At 35.7% G+C, this 25,829-nt stretch overlaps 1 protein-coding gene and 1 long non-coding RNA gene across 2 annotated transcripts; one reads left to right on the forward strand and one right to left on the reverse strand.

The window, feature by feature from the left end:
• The first annotated feature begins 217 nt into the window (after positions 1–217).
• Positions 218–2,385, forward strand: LOC127118491 (uncharacterized). The gene is made up of 2 exons (XR_007802234.1): positions 218–873; positions 1,909–2,385. It is a non-coding gene; the product is annotated as an uncharacterized LOC127118491 (long non-coding RNA).
• Positions 2,386–9,425: 7,040 nt separating this feature from the next.
• LOC127118492 (UDP-glycosyltransferase 87A1) lies at positions 9,426–18,509 on the reverse strand. Its single transcript, XM_051048703.1, has 2 exons — positions 17,712–18,509; positions 9,426–10,632 (listed from the first exon to the last, which is right to left on the reverse strand). Exons 1-2 carry the CDS (start codon positions 18,202–18,204, stop codon positions 9,749–9,751), a joined length of 1,377 nt encoding a protein of 458 aa, XP_050904660.1. The 5' UTR covers positions 18,205–18,509; the 3' UTR covers positions 9,426–9,748.
• Positions 18,510–25,829: the final 7,320 nt, after the last annotated feature.

A 25,829-nucleotide genomic window follows, 5' to 3' on the forward strand; every position in this document is an offset into this window, starting at 1 on the left:
TACCAGGGGGTGTAAATCTGAAAAGGGGGGTGAGGATAGTAATTAGGACACTGAGCCCATGTGAGTGAGGCCCATGTTATTTCATTTTTGTCTTATTGTTTAGAGGGGGTGTGATAAGTAAAATGAGGGTGACCATGAAGTAAAGGCCATTAGGCCTTGGCCTTTGGCCTATGAGAGAGATTAGATAGGGGAAAGGGAGAAGAACTCCCTCATTCATCACCATACTCTTAGACCTCTCTCTCTTTTCACTCTCGTATTCTATGCCTTCCTAAAATTGTTGCCACCACACCGGAAATCGCCTCTGGCTGCGGCGCGGCCCAGAACAAACCCAAACCACCATCAATTAACTCCTTTATTCACACTCTCTTCATTTCTGTAACTTGATTAATCTATAACTCACCCCAGGGCCTCAAATCATAAGGGAAAACATAAACGCTAACTTTCTTAGAACTGAAAGTAAACCCTAACTACTTCATGATTCAATCAACAAGGGTAAAGGTTACAACCTGATTGATGCACATAACAAGGTGGTGAAAATAAATTGAAGAGAAACTGAGGGATTGGACACCTACTAATGAGACAGATTTGTCTCGGCCGTTGTTGCAAAGCGAAGTAAAATCATGGAGATAAGAAAACCAGAGGAAATCGTTATTCCCTTAGTTTGTTCCAATTTCAAATTGTCCTCTTCTTCTTCTTTATTCTTTTTTATTTATCATATTTTGCTTCTCTTGTTGTTATTGTTGAGTTTAGGATGTTGTAGTAGGTGTGAGTGAAAATAGATTGAAGGGTGTGCAGGGCGATGATGATGAGGTCTAGCTCGATTCTCTCAGAGCTTCAAGGTGAAGTTTTGATGAGTTTTGTGGAGAGCTTAAGGTGAGTGTGAGTTTGAATTTTGGCAGAGATTTTTTTAGTGTCAGTGAAAACTTGTGAGTGAAGCAATGAATGCATGTTTATATAGATGGAGAGATGGTAAAATGGAGGGAAACTCAGTTATGAATCATGGATTTAGGACCCCTAGATAGAAATCCTCGTGAGGTTAGTTATGAAGGATGGAGATTCAATTCTCAACCAGTTAGAGTTTATGTTTTCTATGCCATGTACATTGAAAAGTTTGTGTTAGTTTGGCTTGAAGTTTGGAGGTTTTTAGGGTTTGAACTTATTTGGAGGGAAAAATACATAACAGACTAGGGCAAATGGTTAAGGAAATATGGCTGTTGGTTAACAATTAGTTTGAGTTTGTTTAAAAGTTAGTTGAGATGGGAGTTACTTAAATTAAGGTGTAAGTCAGTTACAAGATTTAATCTTAGTGGACAAGTTAGTTAGAAGTGAAGTTAGGGTTTAATCGAGGTTTTAAAATTGGTTATGAAGATTGTATGATTGTGTTAGCATTATATATTTGTATGGGTGTCATGTATGCTGAACTATGTTTACTATGAGTTGAAAAAATATGCCATGTTTAGATTATGCATGTATGGTGTGAATGATAGAATGGAGCTTGGATATGAGAATTTTCAATGTATTTGGATTGAGCTTATATGTATGTTTGGATGAGATGAATGCTTGGTATGGACTGTGCGTGTTTAGAATAAATTGTGATGCGGTTTAGTGTGTTTTGGAATGTCCATGGATGTATACTTATAGTTTGTTGTACCATGATGCATTTGAGATGTTATGGATCTGTTCTGACACTGCTGCAGTTTAGTTATGTTGTATTATTTTTTGGTTGTGGGTCTGGAAACATGATGAACTTGTTTGATTTTTGTTTGACTTGATTGTATGATATGTGCATGTATCTGTGTTAATGTGATCCTGGGTGTTTGATGCTATTAGTGTTGTTATGCTTCACTTATTTTTTAAATTCCTTTTGGCATATGCAGGGTACTATGGTGGGTCAAAAATGATGCAAAGGGTACTATGGTGGGTCAAAAATGATGCAAAGATGATGGCATGGTGAGACTATGAGCTTATGATGAGTAATGTGAAGTCAAGGTGATGTTGACATTGTTTGGTCTTGATGTTGCAAGTATTGAGGCATAGTAGGCTGGTGCAAGTCCCTTTTTGTAGGTTGGGCATGATTCTTTGACATGAGCATTGGATGCATGGCCTTGAACATTAGAAGGTACATTGTGCAATGATCATGATGAAGATTGGTGAAATGGAGGATCACGATTAAGAAGAATAGGTTTAGGGTCAACTTAGGGTCAAACTTTGGTCAACTATTTGACCAAAAGTCGACATTTAACCAAAAGTCAATTGTAGGTCAAACTTGGTTTTTTTTCATGTATTCTTCCATTTTTCATATAATTGTACTTGTATTTGACTTGGAATTTTAACTTGTATTGTAACTTGGCATTGATTTGTAATGATAACTTGTTTTTCAAGTAATGGATAAGACTTTCTTCCATCTATACAATTTGAATTTTGAATCCTCTTTCAATGCTTTAACCATGTAAGAACCAAAACGTAATGATCAATTGTCAATGAACAAATCGACGTGACTTGGTCAACAAAAGTCAACCTCCATGGTTGACTTTGTTGATTAAAATTCAACTCTTGTGTGAATGTCTTCAATCTCTTCCTTTTCCAAAAATGCATCCAAAACATAATAATAAAGTTCTAATAAATAAGTCAACAAAAATCAACTTCCATAGTTGACTCTGACCAAAAATCAACTGAAGCACACTCTTTCTTCTTTTCCAAGCAATAGTCCAAAATGACTTAATATAAAAGTAAGCACAATAAAACCCTAGTACATGAGACCGATAACATCCACTTGAATTTCACAACATCTTGTCCTATAAGTAATAATAAGAGCACCAATCATAGTCATCTGATTAAATCCTCAATATCCCAAATGTTGAGACAGTCCAATTGAAATCATGAACCTTTTGAACTAATGATGTTACCTTATGCAAAATGAATAAAAATGAATGGTTGTGTGCATATGGATGAATGATCTTGACTAAAAATGAGTGATTAGGGTAAAATTATGCAGATGAATTTGAAAGCATGAGCCAAATGAAGTTGAATGTAAATGGTAGGGCAAATTTTGTGGTATGACAATTGCCCCTATTTAATCATCTTAAACCTGAACGTATGAATAACACCGACTTTTAGACATTCAAGATATAAGATAATTAAATATAAAGACCCAAAAATTTGCCCTTTGTAAATGATATGCAATGAGACTAGATGTATTTATTAAGAATTTATTTGTCGGGGATATGGAATGGAAGGTAGACTTTGTGGGGATTATTTTCTGAGGATTGACTTAAATACTTTGTTGGGGAATAAATCAGTCGCGAAAGAAATGCATGTGGTCATATTTTGACTTATGTTATGCTTTATGCATGCAGTGCTTATGTTTGAATATATGATGCATGAGATTATGCATTTTATGTAGCAATGTAGGCTATTTTTGTGAAGAAAATGACCGAGATCTACAAGCATGAGACTTTGGTTTGTTTTTTTTTGGTATGTTGGTGAACTTTGATTCTCCGACATGAGATAGTTGGACCAAAGAATTTATAGTGAAGGAGAGAACTTCAGATCACCACAACTGCTGAAAAATTCATTTTGATTCTTTCAAAGAGAGAATATTTTATGAAGTGATTGAAAAAATTATAAAATAGAAAAATAATTATCCAAAAAATACATAAATACATTTTTTTATCCTTGAAATCTCTCAATTTTTATCCAAGTTATTTTAAAAATTAAAAGTAACAGGCAATAGGATAGCGTTTTTCACTAATTTGATATCAAAAATCATTTTTTATTAATACTTTTTAGTATGATTTTTATATAAGAGATATTGTCGGATGATAAAATTAAAAAAATGAATTGAGATATATAAATTTTTCTTTTAATAAATCGCACGTAAATAGTTTGGTGGATTTTGTATTCAAATGAGTATATAAAATTTTGGAGTTTTTATTAATAAATAGAAATATTTAAGTTTGAGAAGTTTTTTTTTAAATATATAATTTTAAAAAAAAAATTCCAAAAATACCCCCTTTTTAAAAAATTTTACAAAAATGGGCATTTTTTGCCTTGGGCGCCACCCTAGTTGGCGCCTACCCTTAAGGGTAGGGCAAGTCGCCACTAGGAGTGGCGCCTACCTTTAAATTTTTTTTTTAATATGTATATATATTTTTTTAATTTATTAATTTATATTTATTATAAATTATATTAATTTATATTAATACATATATATAAATAATATTATTTACAAGATATATATATATATATATATATATATATATATATATATATATATATATATATATATATATATATTAATCTATATATATATTAATTTAATTTATAAGTAATTAATATTATTTATAAATTTTTGGAAAAAAAATTAATTTATATACATGTAAATAAATAATATTTTGTATATATTTGTAAAATACACAATATATATATATATATATATATATATATATATATATATATATATATATATATATATATATATTGATTTAATTTATAAGTAATTAATATTATTTTCCTAGATCTTTTTAGGGTTAAGTACATTGGTGTACAACCTAGATCTAATTAGGGTTAAGTACATTGGTGTACAACCTAGATCTTTTCCTATAAATAAAGTGTTATTTCCTTGCATTTTCTTCACCACTATTTCCTATCACTTTCTCTATCAAGTTGAGTTCATGGCATCCCCCAGACCGGCGTCATGGCAGCGAACATCATCAAGGCGTCCGGATCCTGAACCAGTAATCTTAAAAAGGGATGGGCATGTTATTTTCTCGCATGTGAAACCCCCAATGGAGATGAAATTTTGGAACATCCGTTCGTTGGACCAACTAAAAAGGTCCTTGATGTCTTGGTTAAAGGGAGATTACGAACCTGGTGAAGTCATCAGAAGGATTCAGAGGCTTAGAAGAAGTATCTCATTTGAAACTGGAGAAACGGTATATTCGTGGGTTGAAGTTGAAAGCGACATTGATTGCATCCAAATGATGCATGGATCAGACGACATAGTGTTGACTGTTGTAATTTCCTAGATATTAATGGTTGTTTGTGTTGTTGTTGTTGTATTTGTTATTGTTCTAGTACTTGTTCTTGTTTTAGTACCTGTTTTAGTAATTGGTGTTGTAATGTTAGATGTTTGTGTTTGTTGTTCCAGTGTCATCTTCTATTTGGAATGAAAAGGAAACTTTATTGATAAATAGCATTGGTACAAATAGTTATGAGTATGAAAACTATGTTGTGGAACTAGATCCACGATATGGACATTTGTTCTTATTATGCCCTAGTTGTCTACATATGCTACACTTCCTCTGCATTTTCTCTGCGACGTCCATTTCAGTTCTAATGCGCCTGCTATTTGGGCGACCACTTTTATTCCGCCGCATCGATTCGTTGTGCCAAACAATTTCCCCGTCATACTCTGGCCAATATGCCTCCAATGTTACCACCGAAAAGGGATTGTCGTATACATTTAGCAATGTTGCAACTTTGTAGATGGGAGACACTAGCGATAATGCATCGAAGTGGCTGTGTGAACACGCTGCAATGACATGGGAACAAGGCATACGATAGGCCTGAAATTGACCACAGTCGCACCAACAGTCTGGTATTAGGACCCTATACTCTTGTCTGGGAAGCCCCTGGTTGTGGTCAATTGTTTCCTTGACACTAAAAGTGTGGCCATGGCGGTCGAATTCCGTAACCCGATGGCTGCTGGCTTTGGCAGATTTCTGCCTCATAAACTTCATGCAGGCATCACTATATACTTGACTCGTCCGAACAAGAAAAAATCATTAAAACCAGGGTTTACATTATGTTATTGTTTGGGAACTTGCTATTTCCCGAAGGCACGGGAAATAGCATAAACTTTATGTACTTGAGTTTGCTCGAGGACATTGATAGAATAAGCACGTATAGTTGGGGTTCTGCTGTATTGGCTTTCCTATATAGCTCTTTGTGTAAAAATGCACAAAATGACCACTGTATATTTTCCGGATGTGCTTTTTTGCTCCAAACATGGGGGTGGTGGAGATTGCCGAGGCTAGCCCCAGAAAATCCTAACGTCTACTCCTTCCCCTACGCAACTAGGTAAATTTATGATGTTATTTCATTTTGTATATTTATTCTATAAATATTTGTAAATAATATTATTTATCTTTTTTTGTTTAGGTTCATTACAACCGGACTAGATTACAGTCTTACCCCCAAAAATAAAATAATATTTTATCGTCAACTCTTGGATCGTCTCCGAGCACAAGATGTATTACCACTAAATCACTCATTTTCTAACTGATTTATTAATATCAAGCATTCTCAATAAATAACATATTTACTTTTTTCTTTGCAGTTTATTTGGAGGCCATATTTGGGATTGGAACATCAACCCAACCCCGAAGATGCAGCTGTTTGGACAACAAAAACGACTATAATGCGGTTCACCACTGTGGAGATGCACCAAAGTGACCGTGTCAAACTGCAATTCGGAATGCATCAAGAAATCCCAGGCCCCCCAATGTCTTTAGAACCTTGGCATCTAAAAAAAGTCAGCCACCAGTGGTATGCCCAAAATTGGAAGGAATTTGCAAAGGAGTTCCGTAAAATGTGGAAAGACCGTGTCCATTATGTTCTACAATTTCCGGTGGCGCCCAACGAAATGAAGCCGACAAGGGAATATGTGGATTGGTATAGAGCAAATACAAATCCAGAAATGATTGTGTCTGACCCGTTCTATTTGGACGATCCCCGAATGCAACAACCATATTTCCAACAACAACAACCACCACAATATTCCCAACAACAACAACCACCACAGTATTACCAACAACAACCACCACCACCATTTTACCAACAACAACCACCACCACCTTATTACCAACAACAACCACCACCACCGTATTACCAACAAAAACCACCACAACACATATCCACCCCCAACCAAATCAACACTACATACCACAAACTCAACCCCAATACCATGAAGATTACCAACACCAACCTCAACATTCCCACCACCATCAACAGTCCCAACACCTACCACAATATCAATCCCCCCACATCCACCAATCCCAACACTTCCATCACGACAATGTCCCGAGCTCTTCCAGTCCTCCACCTAGCCCCGACATGGGTATACAAGAGGATTACCAACAAGACTACTACACACCACAACAAACATTGTTCTTTGGCCAACCCGATTCAACCCTAAACTACCAAAGACCACATTTCGAGGGCGCACCCAACAGTAGTCAGTTTGTCCCACCGAGACAAAGCTTTGAGGGCGCAGAGGGCACCCGTCTTTCCTACAGCATTGAAGGGACTTCGACCCAACCACAACGGCAAACGGCAAGGGGACGCGTTAGGACTAGGGGTGGTAATAGGGAAGCACCACCACCACGTGAACCGTCTAGGCGAGTAGTTAGACCTCCCCCGTGCGGATCGTACCAGGACCGCATCATATGTGATAAATCCCAAATTAATAATGCAATGTTGTATCATATCTTTATAATATTTGTCTTGTGTATTATTTTAATAAAAATATTTTGTGTTTATTATCTTTATATCTTTATCTTTAAAGATATTGTGTATCATATCTTTATATATATATATATATATATATATATATATATATATATATATATATATATATATATATATATATATATATATATATATATATATATATATATATATTAATTTACATGTATATAAATTAATTTTTTTCCAAAAATTTATAAATAATATTAATTACTTATAAATTAAATTAAATTAATATATAAATTACTTTAAATTACTTGTAAATAATATTAATTACTTATAAATTAAATTAAATTAATATATAAATTACTTATAAATTACTTGTAAATAATATTATTTATATATATGTGTTAATATAAATTAATATCATTTATAATAAATATAAATTAATAAATTAAAAAAAACATTAAGAAAAAAAAAATTTAAGGTAGGCGCCACTCCTAGTGGCGATTTGCCTACCCTTAAGGGTAGGCGCCAACTAGGGTGGCGCCCAAGGCAAAAATAGGGCAAAAAATGCTCATTTTTGTAATTTTTTTTAAAAAGGTGGTATTTTTGGATTTTTTTTTAAAAAAATTATATATTTAAAAAAAACTTCTCCAATACAACCATAGTATTTAGATAACAATTTAAATTAAATAATATATGAGATTAAATTTGTTGTATGGGTCAAATAAGGACTCAATTATCTAATACAACAATGATATTTATATGATATCTTAAATTAATAATATGATATTAAATTTATTGTCGTGATGGATCAAATGGATGAGTCAACTATCAAATACAACAATAGTATTTAGATGACAACTTAAATTAATAATATATGATGTTAAATTTGTTGTACTTGATTAGTCAAGTGGATGACTCAATTATACAATACAAATTAATAATATAGATATTAAATTTGTTGTATGTGATGAATCAAGTGGATGACTCAACTATACAATGCAACAATAGTATTTAGATGACAACTTAGGTTAATAATATATGATGTTAAATTTGTTGACTCAACTATCCAATACAACAATACGAAAATTTAGATGGTAAAGAGTTTGTTATCAAGTAAGAATACACATGATTTTTTTTTATGAAGGAAGGAAGTTGATTCATAATAACAATGCTTGTGATGGGAGGTGCAATGTATCTAACTTTTGTCATTTTTAAAGTATTGTTTCTTGTCATGATCGATGAAGATGAAGTTCTCATAACTAGGATAAATAGAGTTTATTGAATAATATATACTCTTGTTGATTGGATTGAATTATAAACATTATTTTATAATATGTTGATTCATATTTATAAAAGGATTCAATCCTCTCTATTTTTTTAAATATTTTTATTTTTATTTTTTAAGATAATTAATAATTATTGTTACTTTTTAATCAATAATTATTATTTTTGTTAAAAATATTTTTAACTTTTTAATAATTTATTTAACTATTTTTATTTCAATGTAATAAATAACTAGAAATAATTTTAACAAAATTATAATGAATATTACTTTGAAGTTTCAACTGGCATATAGATAAGAATTTTTTTAAAAGATAACATTTTAAAGAAATGGAAGTAGTAATTAATTTAACCCATAACCAACTTTATATATTAAAAAAACTAATATACTAGCCGATATCAACTAACTAACTCACTTCATACTTTCTAGAAGAAAAAAGTACGTTGATATTCAATATTAATGGATAAATATATATAATGTAGCATATTATATCATCAAATTTTTTTGATGAATATGTATAAATTTATCTATCAAATATCAAAAAATATTCCAGTTAGGCTTCTATGACATTTTACAATGTTATTAACCTAAATACATCTTTCCATTCAATTACAAACTCATTACTCCATAGATTCATTGATTATTTGTATAATTCAACCAAACATACTTAACACATCAACAATCTTGAATATATTGAATGACATTATCAATGGTGTAATTCCATACTTCTAAAAGAAAAAAAGTGTTCAGATATTCAATATTATTCAATAAACATACATAATGTAGCCCATGATCATCGATCCTTCCATTCAATTACAATATCCATTACTCTATTAACTCATTTGCTTATTTCTATAACTCAACCAAACCTACTTAACACATAAGCAACTTTGAATTCATTATATATATATATAGTAGTAAGAAATCAAGCTCGGTAATATGGATTTTTCAAATTTGTACATCAACCACTTGCATTAGACTAAAATAGTATTAGTCCCTTTGAAATGAAATGTCACTAAAAAATGCTTGGAGGTTCTTATCTGAAGATCCACCTTTGCCGATAGCTTTATGACACATAACCTTAAGTTCTTTTGCTCTATCTCTAATTTTCTTTCCCTCTTGGCTTTCAAGATCCATAAACCTCTTAACAAGCACTTCTATATCTTCTTTTGCAAGAACTACTTCATTCTCTAACAATGGTGATACCTCTATCTTCCACCCATTTTTCCATTCATCAACAATTTGACTACTATTAGGAACTTGATCCAAGAAAAGTGGAAATGTCAAAATTGGTACCCCAACAAAAAGAGTTTCCAAAATTGAATTCCATCCACAATGGCTCCAAAATCCACCTATAGAAGAATGTGACAATACCCTTAGTTGATCACACCATGGTATCACCATGCCTTTATCTCCACACTTGTCTTTTAATCGCGAAGCTTCGCCGCGAGCAACATATAAGTATGGAATTCCAGTATTATTTAGCGCTTCAACAATTTCGTCCATTTGAGCATTGGATACCGAAAGGAAACTACCTAAAGAAATGTATAATACTGATTCATCTGGTTGAGAATCTAGCCATTTTATATAGTCGTGGCTATGATCTGTGTTTTTCAAAGTATTTTCTTCGAGTTCTAAATAGGGTATTGCAGGACCAATAGGGTATATGGGAAAGGAGAATATATGTTTAAGAGTATCAATTGTTTCAGCCTCTAATTCTTGAACCGTGGTTAACAGAAGATAATTTGCTTTGGATGCCATAGATATGCAATCTAATGCAAGCTGCATTGCTCGATCATCAGTTTTGTGAAGAACAGCTAGAAGATCTTTCACATAAAGTGAAGAAATTCCTGGAATGTTCTCTGTTTTTTCACCTTCATTGTATAAAACAATAATGATTAGATATGATTCATTAATAATTGTATTATCAATTTTCTCACCAAAATGGGAGATTGAAGATGCACTGCATATGGGAGATTGAAGATGCACTACATATGTTAGGTTGTTAGTAGTCCTTCATAAATAATATAAGTAGTTTATTTAACATATTGTTTTGAAAATTTAGAAGAGAAAGAATATGAATGAGTCTTTAAAATTTTTATATAACTTAAATATAATTTAACATTAATATTGGTCTCACTTAGTGTGGGAATATATCAGATCAGATCATAGAAGGGTTAAAATTAAAACGGAATAATAAAACACTAAAACGGAACATTAAAATAAATAAAGTGATTGATTATAGTTTTTATTGAAAATGACATCCGGCCTTATGACATTAACTCGGAACACCAAACCAACCGATATTTTAATAAATAAATAAATAAAACTTACTTTTTCTTTAAAATCAGATTTTTTTTTTCAAAATAATCATTTATTTCAAAAGAAAATCCAAAATTATCAAAATATCCCGGTTTTGTAGAGGATGCGTCAAATGAATTGGCGCATCCCCAATGCATGAAGAGGAGACGCCAATAGCATTGGCGCATGCATTGGACTCCTCATGAGGAGGCGCCAATGCTAGTGGCACCTGCATTGGGCTTCATGAGGAGGCGCCAATGCTCCTGGCGCCTAGGTGCATTTGGTTGTGTGGACGCCCATTCATCTGGCGCCTGCATGTCATGGTCATGTGGGCGCCAATTCCTCAGGCGCCCACGTGTTTTGTACAATTGATGTTTCGTCTCTATAAATACCACACCTAGGATGCAATATTTTTCACTCAAATTCATCTCCTAATACCATAACTTGTCTAGTTCAACCACCATCAATTTCAATTTTCTCTGTTTCAACAATGTCTGCATACATTCGGAAACGAAATGCTGATGTAATATTTTTTGCCGTTGCGGCTCCGATACAGGTTCGACTTTGGAACACAAATACGTTTGAACGTCTTAATCGGACGTTGTACAGTTGGTTATAGGGAGAAATTGGAGAGGGTGAACGGATTAGAAGAATACAATGGCTTGTGTCCACGTTCAACCAACACGGAGAAGTGCGCGAAAGGGTGGATATTAAGACCGACCAAGACGCTCGTAGGATGATGCATTACATGTTCAAAATTATTTTGATGGTTGCAATTGCATAGTTCTTGTATTGTATTTGTTATAATTATTTCTGTTACTGTTTATCTAATGGTACTTTCGTCACAGACTCTAATATGAAATAAATTTAGTTTTTCATATATTGCAATAGAGGTACATGTAAATTTATCTGGTTGTGCTCGTTCCAACACTAGGACATTTATTACGATTGTGACCTGGTTGACGGCATGAACTACATAGTCTAACCATTTTGTTCGTCGTATCCATTTCGGTTCGAATCCGGGTGCTGTTTGGGCAACCCTTTTTCTTCCTTCGCATAACTTTGTTGTGCTAGACGATGTCCCCTTGATATTCTGACCAATAATCCTCTTTTGCCACTACGGAAAAACTAATTTTATAAACATTTGAAAGGCCGACGACTTTGTAAACTTCGGATAGCAAGTAGGATGGATCTCTTCGAACCTTTGAGCATGCCGCAATGACATAGGAGCAGGGGGTATGAAAGGCTTGGAACATTCCGTAGTCGCACCAACCTCTATCTAGTTCGACTCTGTACTGTCTCATCGGCATGCCCTCATTGTGATCCATGGACTCGGAAACACTAAACCAACCTTTACTTCGGTCAAAGACCGTAACCACGTGTGTGTTTGCTTTGGCAGCTTCATGTCTGATGAATTTCATTGAAGCATCACTGAACAATTGTCCAGATTGCAACACTAAACTCCATTTTGAGCGTCTGGTTTCAAACAACGCCCCTAGCCTGAAATATGTAGCCTACACCAAAGCGGTTATTGGTAGGTTACGAATGCCTTTGAAGACAGAGTTCATTGATTCCACAAGATTTGTTGTCATGTGGCCCCAACGCTGACCGTTGTCGTATGCCCTAGTCCATTTCTCCAATGAATACTATCGATCCACCGTACCGCATCTTCGTTTGACAATCTTTTTTCCTCGCGATAGTGTTTGAAAGAAGGTTCTGATAATGCGTAACCTGCATTGACAGCCTTCTTCCGCAACGTCTTATCTTTGATTTCCCGCATGAAATTCTGAGCAATATGTCTAATACAGAACACATGCGTCGAAGGAGGATTTTGCCAGCCGTTGTCAATGTTATTATATGCACTGATGATTGAAGGGTGTCTGCCGGAGATCAAACATAAGTTAGGCTGAGGTGCAACGTGCAATCGGAGATTTCTTAGGAAAAAATTCCATCCCTCAGCAGTCTCCCCTTCAACCAGGGCAAAGGCAATTGGAAAAATATTATTGTTCCCATCTTGTGCCACTACCATCAGTAACGTTCCTTTGTATTTTCTGTGCAACCATGTACCATCAATTTGTATAATTGATTTACAGAAAGAAAAACCTATGATACATGGTTGATACGCCTAGAATAGACGGTGAAATATTCTATTTCCAATAGCACACGTACCATCTGGTGTATAGGCGGGTAATGTTTCCATCTTGACAATTGTCCCGGGAGCATATTGTTTTAGAACCAACAGGTATTTTGGAAGTTGTTTGTAAGATTCCTCCCAATTGCCAAACACTTTTTCAACAGCTTTTGTCCTAGCTATCCATGCCTTCCTATATGATGGACTGTACTCGTACTCTGCCCTAATATGCGAGATTATTGTACTCACCTTTAACGACGGATTGTCGCCAATGACAGACAATATTTCATCGCATATTAGCTGAAAGCTTAATTTACGATGATCCTGCATTGGATTTGTCAGCATGCATGTGTGATCTGGACCCATTGATCCAATCTCCCAAGACTCACTCCTCTTCCGGTACGAAGCTGACAACCTAAAAAGGCAGTGCTCATTCGGACAATAAACTTTATACCTCGATGCGTCAGTTCTGTCAACTCTGAAATCAGCTGATAGTTGCATGTGGAATTTCTTAATGGCTTTTACACATTCCTCTTTTGTGCGAAATGTGTCTCCTTGTTTCAAAGATCCTTGCATCTGCACGTAAGGATTGTACCATACATCTGCTGAAGGTTCATCTGAACCCAAATTTAACCTTGTCATGTGTTGGGGTGGGCAGTATACATGACTTGCTGGTATTGGCTCCTCTTCCTCTTCAGCGTTCACCATCGAATCAACCACGATCTCAACTTCTTCTTCTTTGTCATCTGGAACATTCACCTCAGCTTGTTCGTCATCAGTCTCACAAAACACTTGTGACTGATCAATGTACTGAGACACCTGTTGTTAATGTGGTAATATATACAAATCTATATCGTTGTAACCGGATTGTTCGTGATTGACAAACATATATTGAACATCTTCATCATCTCAAATCTTCTTCTGATAAAATTTTACCTGGTTTTCTGCAAACCAAACCGGATTTTTATAGATGATTTGGCCCACATTACTGCACTACAATTTCTTTTCTATTCTTTGTTTCAGATGTGAAAAATTTGATCGTCGATTGATTGTAAACCGAGTTACCTCTGTGTTTCGAAAACAAAAACCGAACAACTGATGATCAAATATTTCACCTTCGACATGGGCACTGGTCATGTAATGTTGCGGGGAAGACATTTTGTTCAAATATTAAATATGTAGACAGCTTTAATGGAATTGAATGCATTTCTAAGTTGTTCATCTGCACAGCATAAATAGCGTTGCATTGCTAACTTGGTCGTTGCATTGATAACTTGGTCATTGTCTGTACAAACTTGACCATGCATGCAGTAGAAAGAATCAAACATGCAGAGAAAAGAGTGACAAGAACACACATGCGCCAGGGAATCAAGGAATCTCTGAACCCTGAGCCCTAATATTCCCACCTAGGCGCCCATTCCCTAGGTGCCATAAAGTAACTGGGGCGCCAAAAGGATGGGCGCCTCTTCACAAAAATTGTACTTAGGCGCCACTAGGAAGGGCACCCCTTCCCATTGCCCTACACTAAGGCACCAAGAGGAAGGGCGCCTCTTCCTTGCATGTCAAGAATCACATGCAGGCGCCAAGAGGAAGGGCGCCTCTTCCCTTGCATGTGGATTCTTCACATGCGCCTAGAAGAGATATTCCTCACATTCTTTCTGAAGTTTGTCATTCCCTTGTCTTCTCTTGCCATTCCATGCAACCAATCACATTCATCTTAGGTTGCAAACCTACTCACTCATTCATCTATAAATAGCCTCTCATATCAACAATATCAAATCATCTTCATCAATACTCAATTATATTATTCTACCACACTTGTTTCCTCTACCACACTCAAGCTTTGCAAAATCAAATCATGTCTTTGTTGACTATGGGCGATGAACACAGAGGCACACTCGAGAATATCTCGGCATTTGTATGTTATCTCTCTCTTTTTAGTTTTTCTGTTTTTAGTCTTATACCTTTGTTATCTATGTTTTTCTTACTTCTTATAGAGTTGTGTTTGTTGATTATGTATTTCTTCTTCTAATTGTATTTTCTTACTTTTTTGTTATTAGGATCTGAAGCGGTTTAGATGCCGTGTACATGAATATGTACCCCACGATCCTTTAATAGAACCATATATTAGAGGATGTGGATTTGGAAATCTACTCAACATTGTTTCGTACTCGGTGGACTACAAGTTCATTCTGGCTTTGTTGGAGAGGTGGAAACCCGAGAGCCACACATTTCACCTTCCGATTGGTGAGTGTACCGTCACACTAGAGGACGTGTACATGTTGTTGGGTCTCCATATAGACGGAAAGACAGTGAATGGTCGAGTTAACCAAGACAACAATATCTGCAATGAATTATTGGGTGTTCCTTTGTTAGACGACGAAACTGAGGGAGACACATCCGGTCAAGCAAGGGGGCAAGGTATAAATTTAAAATACCTTAAACAATATTATGCCAGTATAGTATTGTCCGACGATTCAATCGAGTATGAGAAAATAATAAAAGCTCGGTGTTATATTATGATTTTATTTGGTAATTTTTTGTTTCTAGAAAGTATAGGTAATTCTGTAAATATAATGTATTTACTTTTATTACGCAACATTAATAAGGTAAACACTTATAGTTGGGTTCAGTTGTGTTGGCCCATCTATATAGTGCAATGTGTAGAACTGCAAAAAAGAATACCTGTACTTTTTTTCATGTGCGTATTTGCTTCAAGCTTGGGGTTGGTCAAGAATGTCGTCGCTCGTCCCGATAAATGAGCGCCCATTCGTGTTCCCATTTGCAACCAAGTAAGTCTAACACTTTACCATTCACCATTTAATTAATTATATTTTATATTATAATTACCGGTAAATAATATTTTTCACTTCTTTTTTATCTTAAGTGGTCAGTAAAGGGAATGAACTACAACAGGTGTCTGAAACACGCTATTGTAGTCTATCGCAATCTATTGGGCCACATTGGACATGACGATGTAATAATCCTACCCAACTATATTTTAATTTAAAAATACTTCTCAAATTATTTTCCATCTAATCGTTTCGTATTGTTTTACAGTTTGTTTGGAGGCCATATCTGGGTCTGGATCATGATGTGAACCATGACGATGCTGCAGTTTGGACAGCGAAGACACCGATTATCCGATTCACTACGGTGGAAATGCACCAGAGTGACCGGGTCAAACAGCAGTTCGGAATGCTACAACAAATTCCAGAATCTCCCACGTGTTTGGGGAATTGGCATCAAAAAAAGGTTGATGCACAATGGGATTATTCTGACTGGAGAGACTTTGCAAAAGAGATGTGTCGTCAATGGAGGAATCGACGACAACACATCTTGAACGAACTAGTCATCCATGGTGCAAGACCGACTCAACAATATATGACATGGTTTATGTCGGTAACAACCCAGCAATTTGTATATGAGCCGCGGTATTCGATGGATCCATGCCAACTTGCTTCGTCATCGTACGCCCCATAACAATTCATCACCCAAGAACAATGTGAACCCACCCAAACCCAACAACCAACCACACAACATCAACCAACCACATACACACAACAATCAAACACCCAACATCGCAACCCGTTTATGCCAACCACCCAACAACCAACCATCCAACGTCGCAATCCATTCATACCACCCATCCAAACACAAAACAAAGAATCAAACCCCGCAACCACAACCGTCTATAGCCCAGATGATTCATATGGGTCACTTCATCGTAGCCCCCACCAATGACCACCCAAACATCCCATCAACATAACACACAACCATTGTTTAACTATAGTACGCCCCAGGAACCATTGCTTCGTTTCCAAACGACTCAATGACCCAATTTTGGCAACTATATCATCCCCAATTCACTCAACCCCAACGCCCTAACTACGATGATATGGGCACCGAACTCCATTATGGAAGCGTCGTTGGCCAGAGTCCCTCCGGATATTGGGAGCAAATGATGACACATCTGTCAAATACTGCTGGAACTTCCGCCGGACCTTCCAACCAGCCATCGCACGATCAGGTCAGCACACAAAGACCCCAAACACCTCAAGAAAATCGTGGGCGGGATGTGGAACAGGGGGCGTTATAATCGGGTCGGTCATTAGTTTATTGTCAGTCCAATGTAACAAATTATTACATCATCAATGAATTTATTTTTTTCATTACTATTTCTTATTTATTAAATAATAAAAATTAAATATTAATAATTAAAACAATTAAAAAAACTAAAAAATTTAAAAAATTTAAAAAATTTAAAAAATGGTTATGTTGAAAAAAATTTCTTAAAATCATCTTATCTAATCACACAAAATAAATCACTTTCTTTTATTATCGTAACTTATACTAGTAAGTAACATATTTGAAGTTTCTCCTGACTTTTTATATCGAGTAATGTTTCATTTCTTTTCCTAAAAAAGTTTACTTCCTAGAAATTTATACGAAGCAATACTCAATATAACTAAATAAATTTGGAACTAAAGTTAACAAGAAATGTAAAAAATGAGTAATTACCAAGTGTACCAATTGTTAAGTGTCGGTCACGTGAGAAGACATCAAGGTGATGTAACATAGAGTAAAACGACGCCGACATCGTCCAAAACGCAGCCACCGGAATATTCCTCCGATTAGCAACAGCAACAGGCCACCGCAGCTCAACGTCGCCAACAATCACATCCACCGGCGGTACAAGCTGATCAAGAAGCCGCTCAAACGGCTCTTCCATCTTCGTCATGACGGCTTCATAGAAACCTGGAAAATCACCTGCTTTCTCGCGCTCCGATGGAATCACGTTAGGAATAGTAGCGAAGCGGATGGCTTCCGGCTTTGGATCGGCGCCGATATAACCGAGCCACTCTTCGGTGATTACGAAGGTTATGAGAATCTCGCTTGGTCTTCGTGATGCTAGGATCTTACAGAAGCTTAGCATCGGGTTGATGTGTCCTCTTCCTGGAAACGGCATGGCTAAAACGTGGCAAACTTCGCCGCTGTCGCCGGTGAAACTCATTGCCGGAGAAATTTGTTGGTGAGAGTTGAGTGGTTGGTGGATTCTTGTAATGATTAATCAATTTTTGTATCTAATGCTAATACTAGCACTCTAGAGATAAAATAACATAGAAACTCCGTGTAAAACTCTCACTCAATAAATAAAAATGGAAAATATCCTATAGTTTGAGATGGAGGCAGTATTTAAAAGTTGTTTTGTTTTGGATTGACATGACTTATTGTAAACTAATTTCACTACATGCATTAGTGCGTATTATTTAAAATTCGACTCACCATCATTGTGTTCGTCACCTTTGAACTATTTGTGTGTGTATATTAATTAATACTATCTTGCAAAAAGATAGTCCAATATTTAATGGTGATTTTTCATCGAAGCTCACATTATGAAAGTCTTTTTTTTAATTAAAAAATACAACGAAAAACTAAGAAGTAACAAGGAAAACACCCCTATTCAATGAGCATAAGAAGAAGAGATAAACTAAAAAGGAGATAGAATGCCCACGGTTGAAGTATCTTTTAAAATCTTAATTAATGAAGAGAAAAAAAATATATATTTTATGTTCACATTAAAAGTTTTAAGTCAAGGTAACCGGTAGTGGTGGGAGCCATCCATTAGAAATTATGCAAAAATCAAAGGTGAGGGTGTCAGAGCTTTGCGGAGGCGGCGACCAACTATGCTTAGCAGAGGATTGATGGAGGTGACCAGAGCATAGCGGCAGAGCCACGAATTGGCATAACTTTGGTGATCAAGACAGTGGCTCGCGTCGATGATGTGCCTCATATCAACGGTAACAGAGGTGATCAGTTGAGGTCGGTACGACAAAAGCTGAATATTTGTCGTGCCTCTTAGACGTGATTCCTGAGTCTGATCTCACTTGAGGAAACACTAAGTTCCTTAGGTCGTTAATCTGGGAAATCTAAGTCTTTTAGGCAAAATTATATGTAGTCCGTCTGTTTTAGCTCCCAATTTCGACGACCATATAAATTAAGAGAATAAAGTTTCTTGTGAAGATGTTTCGACAAAACAATGTGTTTGAAGTTCTAGTCGAAGATGCATTGGTACAAGGATAAGGATGTTGTGTGGACTTTGAAATATTTTTTAGTAGTTTAAGGTGTTTTTCGACAGAGACGTCACCAATTGTGGTTCGACGAGGGATTCAAATTCAAATAAAGGAGAAAACTTTTGTTCTTATCTAAACTGTTGAAAATACATGTGGAGCATAATGGATAGTTACATGCATGCAAAGCGCCACTTGTCTCGATTTGGCGGAGAGACCGTTAGAAACAGTTACTTCGACTAGTATAAATAAGAGGTCTTAGTGTTAAGATCTGTGTGTGTGTTCAAGTGTGTAAAAATCTGTCAGTTTTACCAAAGTATCTGTGTGTAGAGAAAGAGTAAATTGAGAAATGTACGTTTGATGTCACACCATTGTTTTTTACTTGAAGTAATTTAATCAATTCTTTATTTCCAGAATTATACTTTTACCCAGAAGTTTATCTTTACTGCCATTTACTTTCGATTTACAACATTCCTTTTGCCCTCTTTCATTTTATATTTTTATTAAATCCTTTAACGAATTACTGTTGGTATGAACACCGTCGAAGTATTTATGTTCATTAGAATTCACCTTTAAAAACAGTTAGCACATGTCTTAGAATCAATCTGATCGATCCTGTAAGTAACCAAATATAGTAATTTGGAAGATCAGCGGTTGTTTACCAATTTTCGCGGTAAACAGGTTGATGAGACTATAAGCCCCTTAGGCGGGGCGTTGGACCTCTCAGGCGAGACTTCTATCAAACCCTTATATAAGACTTTTAAGTTAAGTCCCTAAGGCTAGACCTTGGTCGCGCCTCTTGGGAGAGATTTGTACGTTGGGTCACATCCGAGGAAACTCCAAGTCCCTCTAGCGGGGAGTTAGATAGCTTGGGAATCTTAGTCCTCTAGGCTAAGTCATATGGAGTCGGGTTAATTGACATTAAGTCCCTCAGACGAGGCATTGACCTTATCTGGTGGGACTTCTATCGAGCCCTCAAACAAGGCTTAAGACCAAGTCTCTCAAGAAAGACTTTGGTCATGCCTCTTAGGTAAGATTTACATTTTTTGTTCCCGCACAAGGAGACTCCGAGTCCTTCAGGCGATGAGTTAGATAGTTTATTTGTATTTCCCTAGGGACAACAATGATATTTTTCATGAGGTCTAGCGTATTAGATATTTCCTTAAGTAGCAACAAAGAGCTTCCTGTTGAAGTCCGTCGTGTTCATGTATTACCTTAAGAGACGACAATGATCTTTTTGTGGAAGTTCAACATATTTTTATTTCCTTGAGGGGCGGAAAAGATCTTTTCGTGAAAGTCCAAAATATTTGAATTGCCTTGAGAGACGACAAGGATCTTCTCGTGAAAATCCAATGCGTTCATGTATTCGCCTTGTAGGGCGACAAAGATCATCCCGTGGAAGTCTAACATTTTTAGTAGCATATGGGTTCTTCTCGTGTTTCACGTATATCCTACAAAAACTTAAAATAGGGGGCGCCTCACTCAAAGTCATTGCTCACACATGGAAAATGAGCGACACCCATTATTCACGGCCAAAGTTAAAGAGTTATTTAAAGATATTAAAAGTGGCTGAGGCAATAGCTTGCCTTATATAATAATAGAAATAATTTCTTAAAGTATGAACTCGTGTATATCCAGCCTTTTGGTCTGGTCAGCGATCTAGCTTGATAAAGGTGTTCTTTCAAGCTTAGTTTTGTTAGCTTGCACTTTAATACGCCTATTGTAGTTTGACATATTTCTCCTTCTTTGTGAGCGACTTACTGTCTTTTAACCTTTTGCATAATAGCTTGGTCGATCCTTTAAGGTAATGACCCCGCCTCGACTTTTTATAAACTTGCCATGTGGTCAACCTTGTCCTCCATATTAACTCGCAGAGTTTGTATGTTGGTTAGCTCGTTGAGTCATAATACATCCAGATATTAGTTTAGTTATTCATATTGTCATTTATGTTCTGTAATAACATAACATACATGTAAAAGAGAAGTGTCAAAGATAAATTACTAAAATATCAAATTGTTATGATTTTATTGTCTATAATCTCATATTGTCATTGACTAAATGTATTTATTAGTACAATAAATTAAGCATTTATGCTCACGATGTTTGTGGCGCACTTCGAACACATAATCTCTCAAATCAATTAAACTTCACAATTATATATAGGTTCACGAAAATAGTTTTATCCATAAATTCTCCCCACCTGAGCCAAGCCTCACATTATTTAACCTAAATTTAAAAACCTAAAGCTACTAACATAAAACCTAGTCTTCAGCATAACACTATGATAAATAACACTTTTTATGACGAAACTTTCATCTCGAACATGCCAAAAACCGAGCGTATAGGTCATGGGAGCGAAAAATTTGATTTTTTTAAAACAATATTTTCCCTCGATTTTATAAAAAATCAAGATAATATAACTATAATTGAGCGCCATATTTTCTCCATAAAAAAAATAAACCTATTACCTCAGTGTTTTTGAAAATCGAGGGAATATAGCTATAAGGGAACACTATTTGAATCCCTGTAACTGCATTTAAGGTTTTTTTCGATGATTTCTCACTTGGCGCCTTTCAATATTCCCTTTTTTTATTAGTTAATTTTTTTTCTTGTTAATTAGTAATTCTAAAAGATTTTCTTATCAATAAAAACAAATATGCAATAATATGAAAGGAAATATTTCATTAATTAAAAACAAGACAACAAATAACTATTCTACATATGGTATCATTAAAAACAAGATAACAAATATGCAATAATATGAAAGGAAATGTTTCAAAATTTTGACTCCACTCAACTTCAATGGTATTATTATTAACTATCTCTAACTTAAAGAAATGTTCAGAAAAGAACTCTTCCATATGGTATGAGGAAAGTCATTTCCTCTTTAGAGATGATTATAATTTCCTTTAAGAAGTTAAAAATGGTAAGAGGAAGATTAACTTTGATGTTCTTGGTAAGGAATAACAAGAGATGATTATCATCCCAAGTAAGCATTTCCAATTGTTTCTCTCTTGGATGGAGATTTGACACTATAAGTTGATACAAAACTTTTCCAATTAGTAGTAGAGTAGCAGGATTGATGAGATTATCGTAGTTGGCATAAATTAGGCGAAAGTGATCTAAGTAGACTTTTTTGAATCTATAATGTTCAACACAACAACCTTCCTCTTCACAATTTATTGTCTTAGCAGTAAGTGACTGAGTAATTATGATATGAGAGTCGTTGACATAGGACTGAATTGAGTCAACATCATGACCAGATGGCCTAACTAAGGCATTTAACCAGAACTCTTTAACGAGATTAATGTTGATGGATCCATGAAGAATGTCAAAGTAACCATTCAACTTTTGTTTGCGAATAGTTTTCCTTAGATCAAAACTTTTGTCTTTCAAATTGTGGGAATAATTAGTCAAAACTAATTATGGCAAGATGCAACATTAGTAAGGAGCAATAATAGGAATAACATGGCTTATATGTGTTTTGTAATATGCTTCAGTCATTTTATAGTATGTGGATTACTATATAAGATGAATCATTAGTTTGTATTAAAATCAACAACATACATACAAATTCAATCTTTCTTCTTTATACACTTATATCTCTTCATACAAATTCATTGTTCATGTTATACTATTTTCTTGTTTAACTTTAAGAGAGTTGTATTTCATATCATTATTAGAAGTCAAATTTCCACTGCAACTCCAACAATTGGCATCAGAGCCTATAATGGATTCTACTAGTGGAACCGTCAAGGTTGGGAAATATGAAATAGACAAGTTCAATGGAAAAAATGATTTTTCTTATTGGAGGATGCAGATGAAAAATATGCTTATATCACAAAAGTTGCATAAGGCGTTAGCAGGGAAAGAACAAAAACCTGTGAGTATGAAGGATGAGGATTGGGAAGAGCTAGATCTTGAAGCACGGGAAGCGATAATCTTATGCCTTGAGAGGGATGTTGCTTTCTTGGTTAATGAAGAAGCAACGGCTGCCGCCGTGTGGTCAAAGTTAGAGAATAATTTTATGACGAAAACTCTAACAAATAGGATATACTTAAAATCTAAATTGTATACATGCAAGATGGAGGAAGGCACCTCAATCCGGGATTATGTTAACAAGTTTGATAGGATTATATCAGAAATGAAAGATATAGGAGTGAAGATTGATGATGAAGACCAAGCACTTATGTTGCTTCTTTCATTGACCAAGAAGTATGAAAATCTAGTTCAAACATTGATGCTTGTGGGTGATACTCTAACTATGGATGAGACTAGAACATCGTTATTAGCGGATGATCTTCGAAAGATTGCTACTAGTGGGATGTCTGGCAATGGTGGAGAAAATAACGAACATGCACAAGGGTTGCTTGCTAGTAGGGGAAGGAACAATGAAAGATCTAAGGGCAGGGGCGGCAAGTCTAGATCAAAATCTAGAGCTCATGCGGAAAGAACATGCTTTAAATGTGGTGAGCTTTGGCACTTTAAAGCAAATTGTCCAAATAAGAGGGTATTATTTAAAAATTATACCAACAACGAAAACAACTCAAGAGGTAAACAACAAGATTTGCAGGAGGCGAGTTATGTCTCAAATGGCGAGGATGATTGCTTCTCGGTTTCAGAGCAAGACCATGATATCTCCAGAAGATGGATGCTTGATTCAGGAGCTTCACACCATATGTGCCCAAATAGAAAGTGGTTTACTACCTACCAAAATACAAATAGTGGTACAGTTTTAATGGGGAATAATCATGCCTGTAGAATTATGGGGTATGGTACAATACGAATCAAGATGCATGATGGAGCGGTAAGGACTTTGAGGAACGTGAGACATGTCCCTAATTTACGAAAAAACCTTATTTCTCTTGGTGTACTAGAGGAAAATGGTTGCAAAATAACCTTGGAAAATGGAGTCTTAAAGGTTGTTCGTGGTTCGTTGGTTGTGATGAAGGGTGTTCGTCACAGGAATCTTTATCCTCTTATGGCGGAAACTTTCACGAGTGATTTGGCAGTTGGAATCAATAGAAGTAAAGACCAGACTTAATGTACGAGGATGTGGCACATGCGCCTTGGGAATATGTCTGAAAAGAGTCTATCACTGCTTGGTGAGAAAGGTTTGCTGAAGAACATGGAAAAGCCATGCATGGAATTTTGTGAACATTGTGTGTATGGAAAAGCACATAGGTTGCAGTTTTCTACAAGCAAGCATAAAAGCAGGGGAATACTAGACTACGTGCATACTGATGTTTGGGGTCCGACTCCAGTTACTTCTAAGGGTGGTTCCAGGTACTTTGTTACATATGTTGATGATCATTCAAGGTATGCTTGGATTTATTTTCTTAAGCATAAGAATGAGGTATTTGATATTTTTAAGTGTTGGAAAGCAATGGTTGAGAACAGAACAGGTAGAAAGCTGAAAGCTCTGCGATCGGATAATGGTACAGAGTATACGGATGGAGCTTTCAAGAGGTTTTGTGATCAGGAAGGCATTGTTAGAAACTGGACGGTCAGAGGCACACCACAACAGAATGGAGTCGCAGAAAGACTGAACCGTACACTTCTTGAGAAAGCAAGGTGTATGCGCTCTAATTCTGGGTTAGGTCGAGAATGGTAGGCGGAATCGGTTGCTACAGCTTGTTATGTAGTAAACAGATCCCCACATTCCAGTTTAGGTGGAGACACGCCCTATAGGGTATGGTCAGGTGAACATGCTGATTATGAAAGACTGGAAATTTTCGGATGCACAACCTATTATCACGTCAAGGATAACAAACTTGATAATAGAGCCAAGAAAGCTATCTTTCTAGGATATGCAAAAGGGGTCAAAGGCTATCGCCTTTGGAGTGTAGAAGATTCTAAGTTTGTGATAAGCAGGGATGTTATATTTGATGAAAATTCTATGGTGCCTAATGATGGTGATGTTAAAATATCGAATCAAGTTATTAAGATAGAATCTGAAGACCAACCAGATTCTAGTCGTGGTCAGGTGGAGAATCCTATCGCCAGTGAAGATGAGGAAGAGGATGAACATGATCATGAGGAGGTTCAGCAAGAAAATACACATATGTTACAACAACAACAACAGGAATCTTTGGAAACCACTAGGCAAAAGAGAAATTATAAAATAGTTCAGAAGTTTGGGTCAGATAAACCTCTGAGGCATTATGGGTAGGTAAACTTGGTGGAATATGCACTCTCAGTTGAAGATGATGAGCCGATCATCTTCAAGCAAGCTATTAAAGAAAAAGATAGAGAGAGTTGGTTGGTTGCTGTGGAGGAAGAGATGCAATCTCTTCATAAGAATAAGACATGGGAGGTAGTCCCATTGCCCGTGGGAAAGACTGTTATCGGTTGTAAGTGGGTGTATAAAAGAAAAGAAGATCATACTAAGTCGTGCGACACAAGATATAAGGCTAGACTAGTGGCCAAGGGGTTTTCACAAAAGGAAGGAGTTGATTACAATGAGATATTTTCTCCGGTGGTGAAACATACTTCTATCCGGGTGCTATTAAGTTTAGTAGCTCATGGTGATCTTGAGCTGGAACAACTAGACGTGAAGACAACTTTC

The sequence above is a fragment of the Lathyrus oleraceus genome, chromosome 2 (assembly GCF_024323335.1).
Source record: "Lathyrus oleraceus cultivar Zhongwan6 chromosome 2, CAAS_Psat_ZW6_1.0, whole genome shotgun sequence".
In the NCBI taxonomy this organism is placed as follows: Eukaryota; Viridiplantae; Streptophyta; class Magnoliopsida; order Fabales; family Fabaceae; genus Lathyrus; species Lathyrus oleraceus.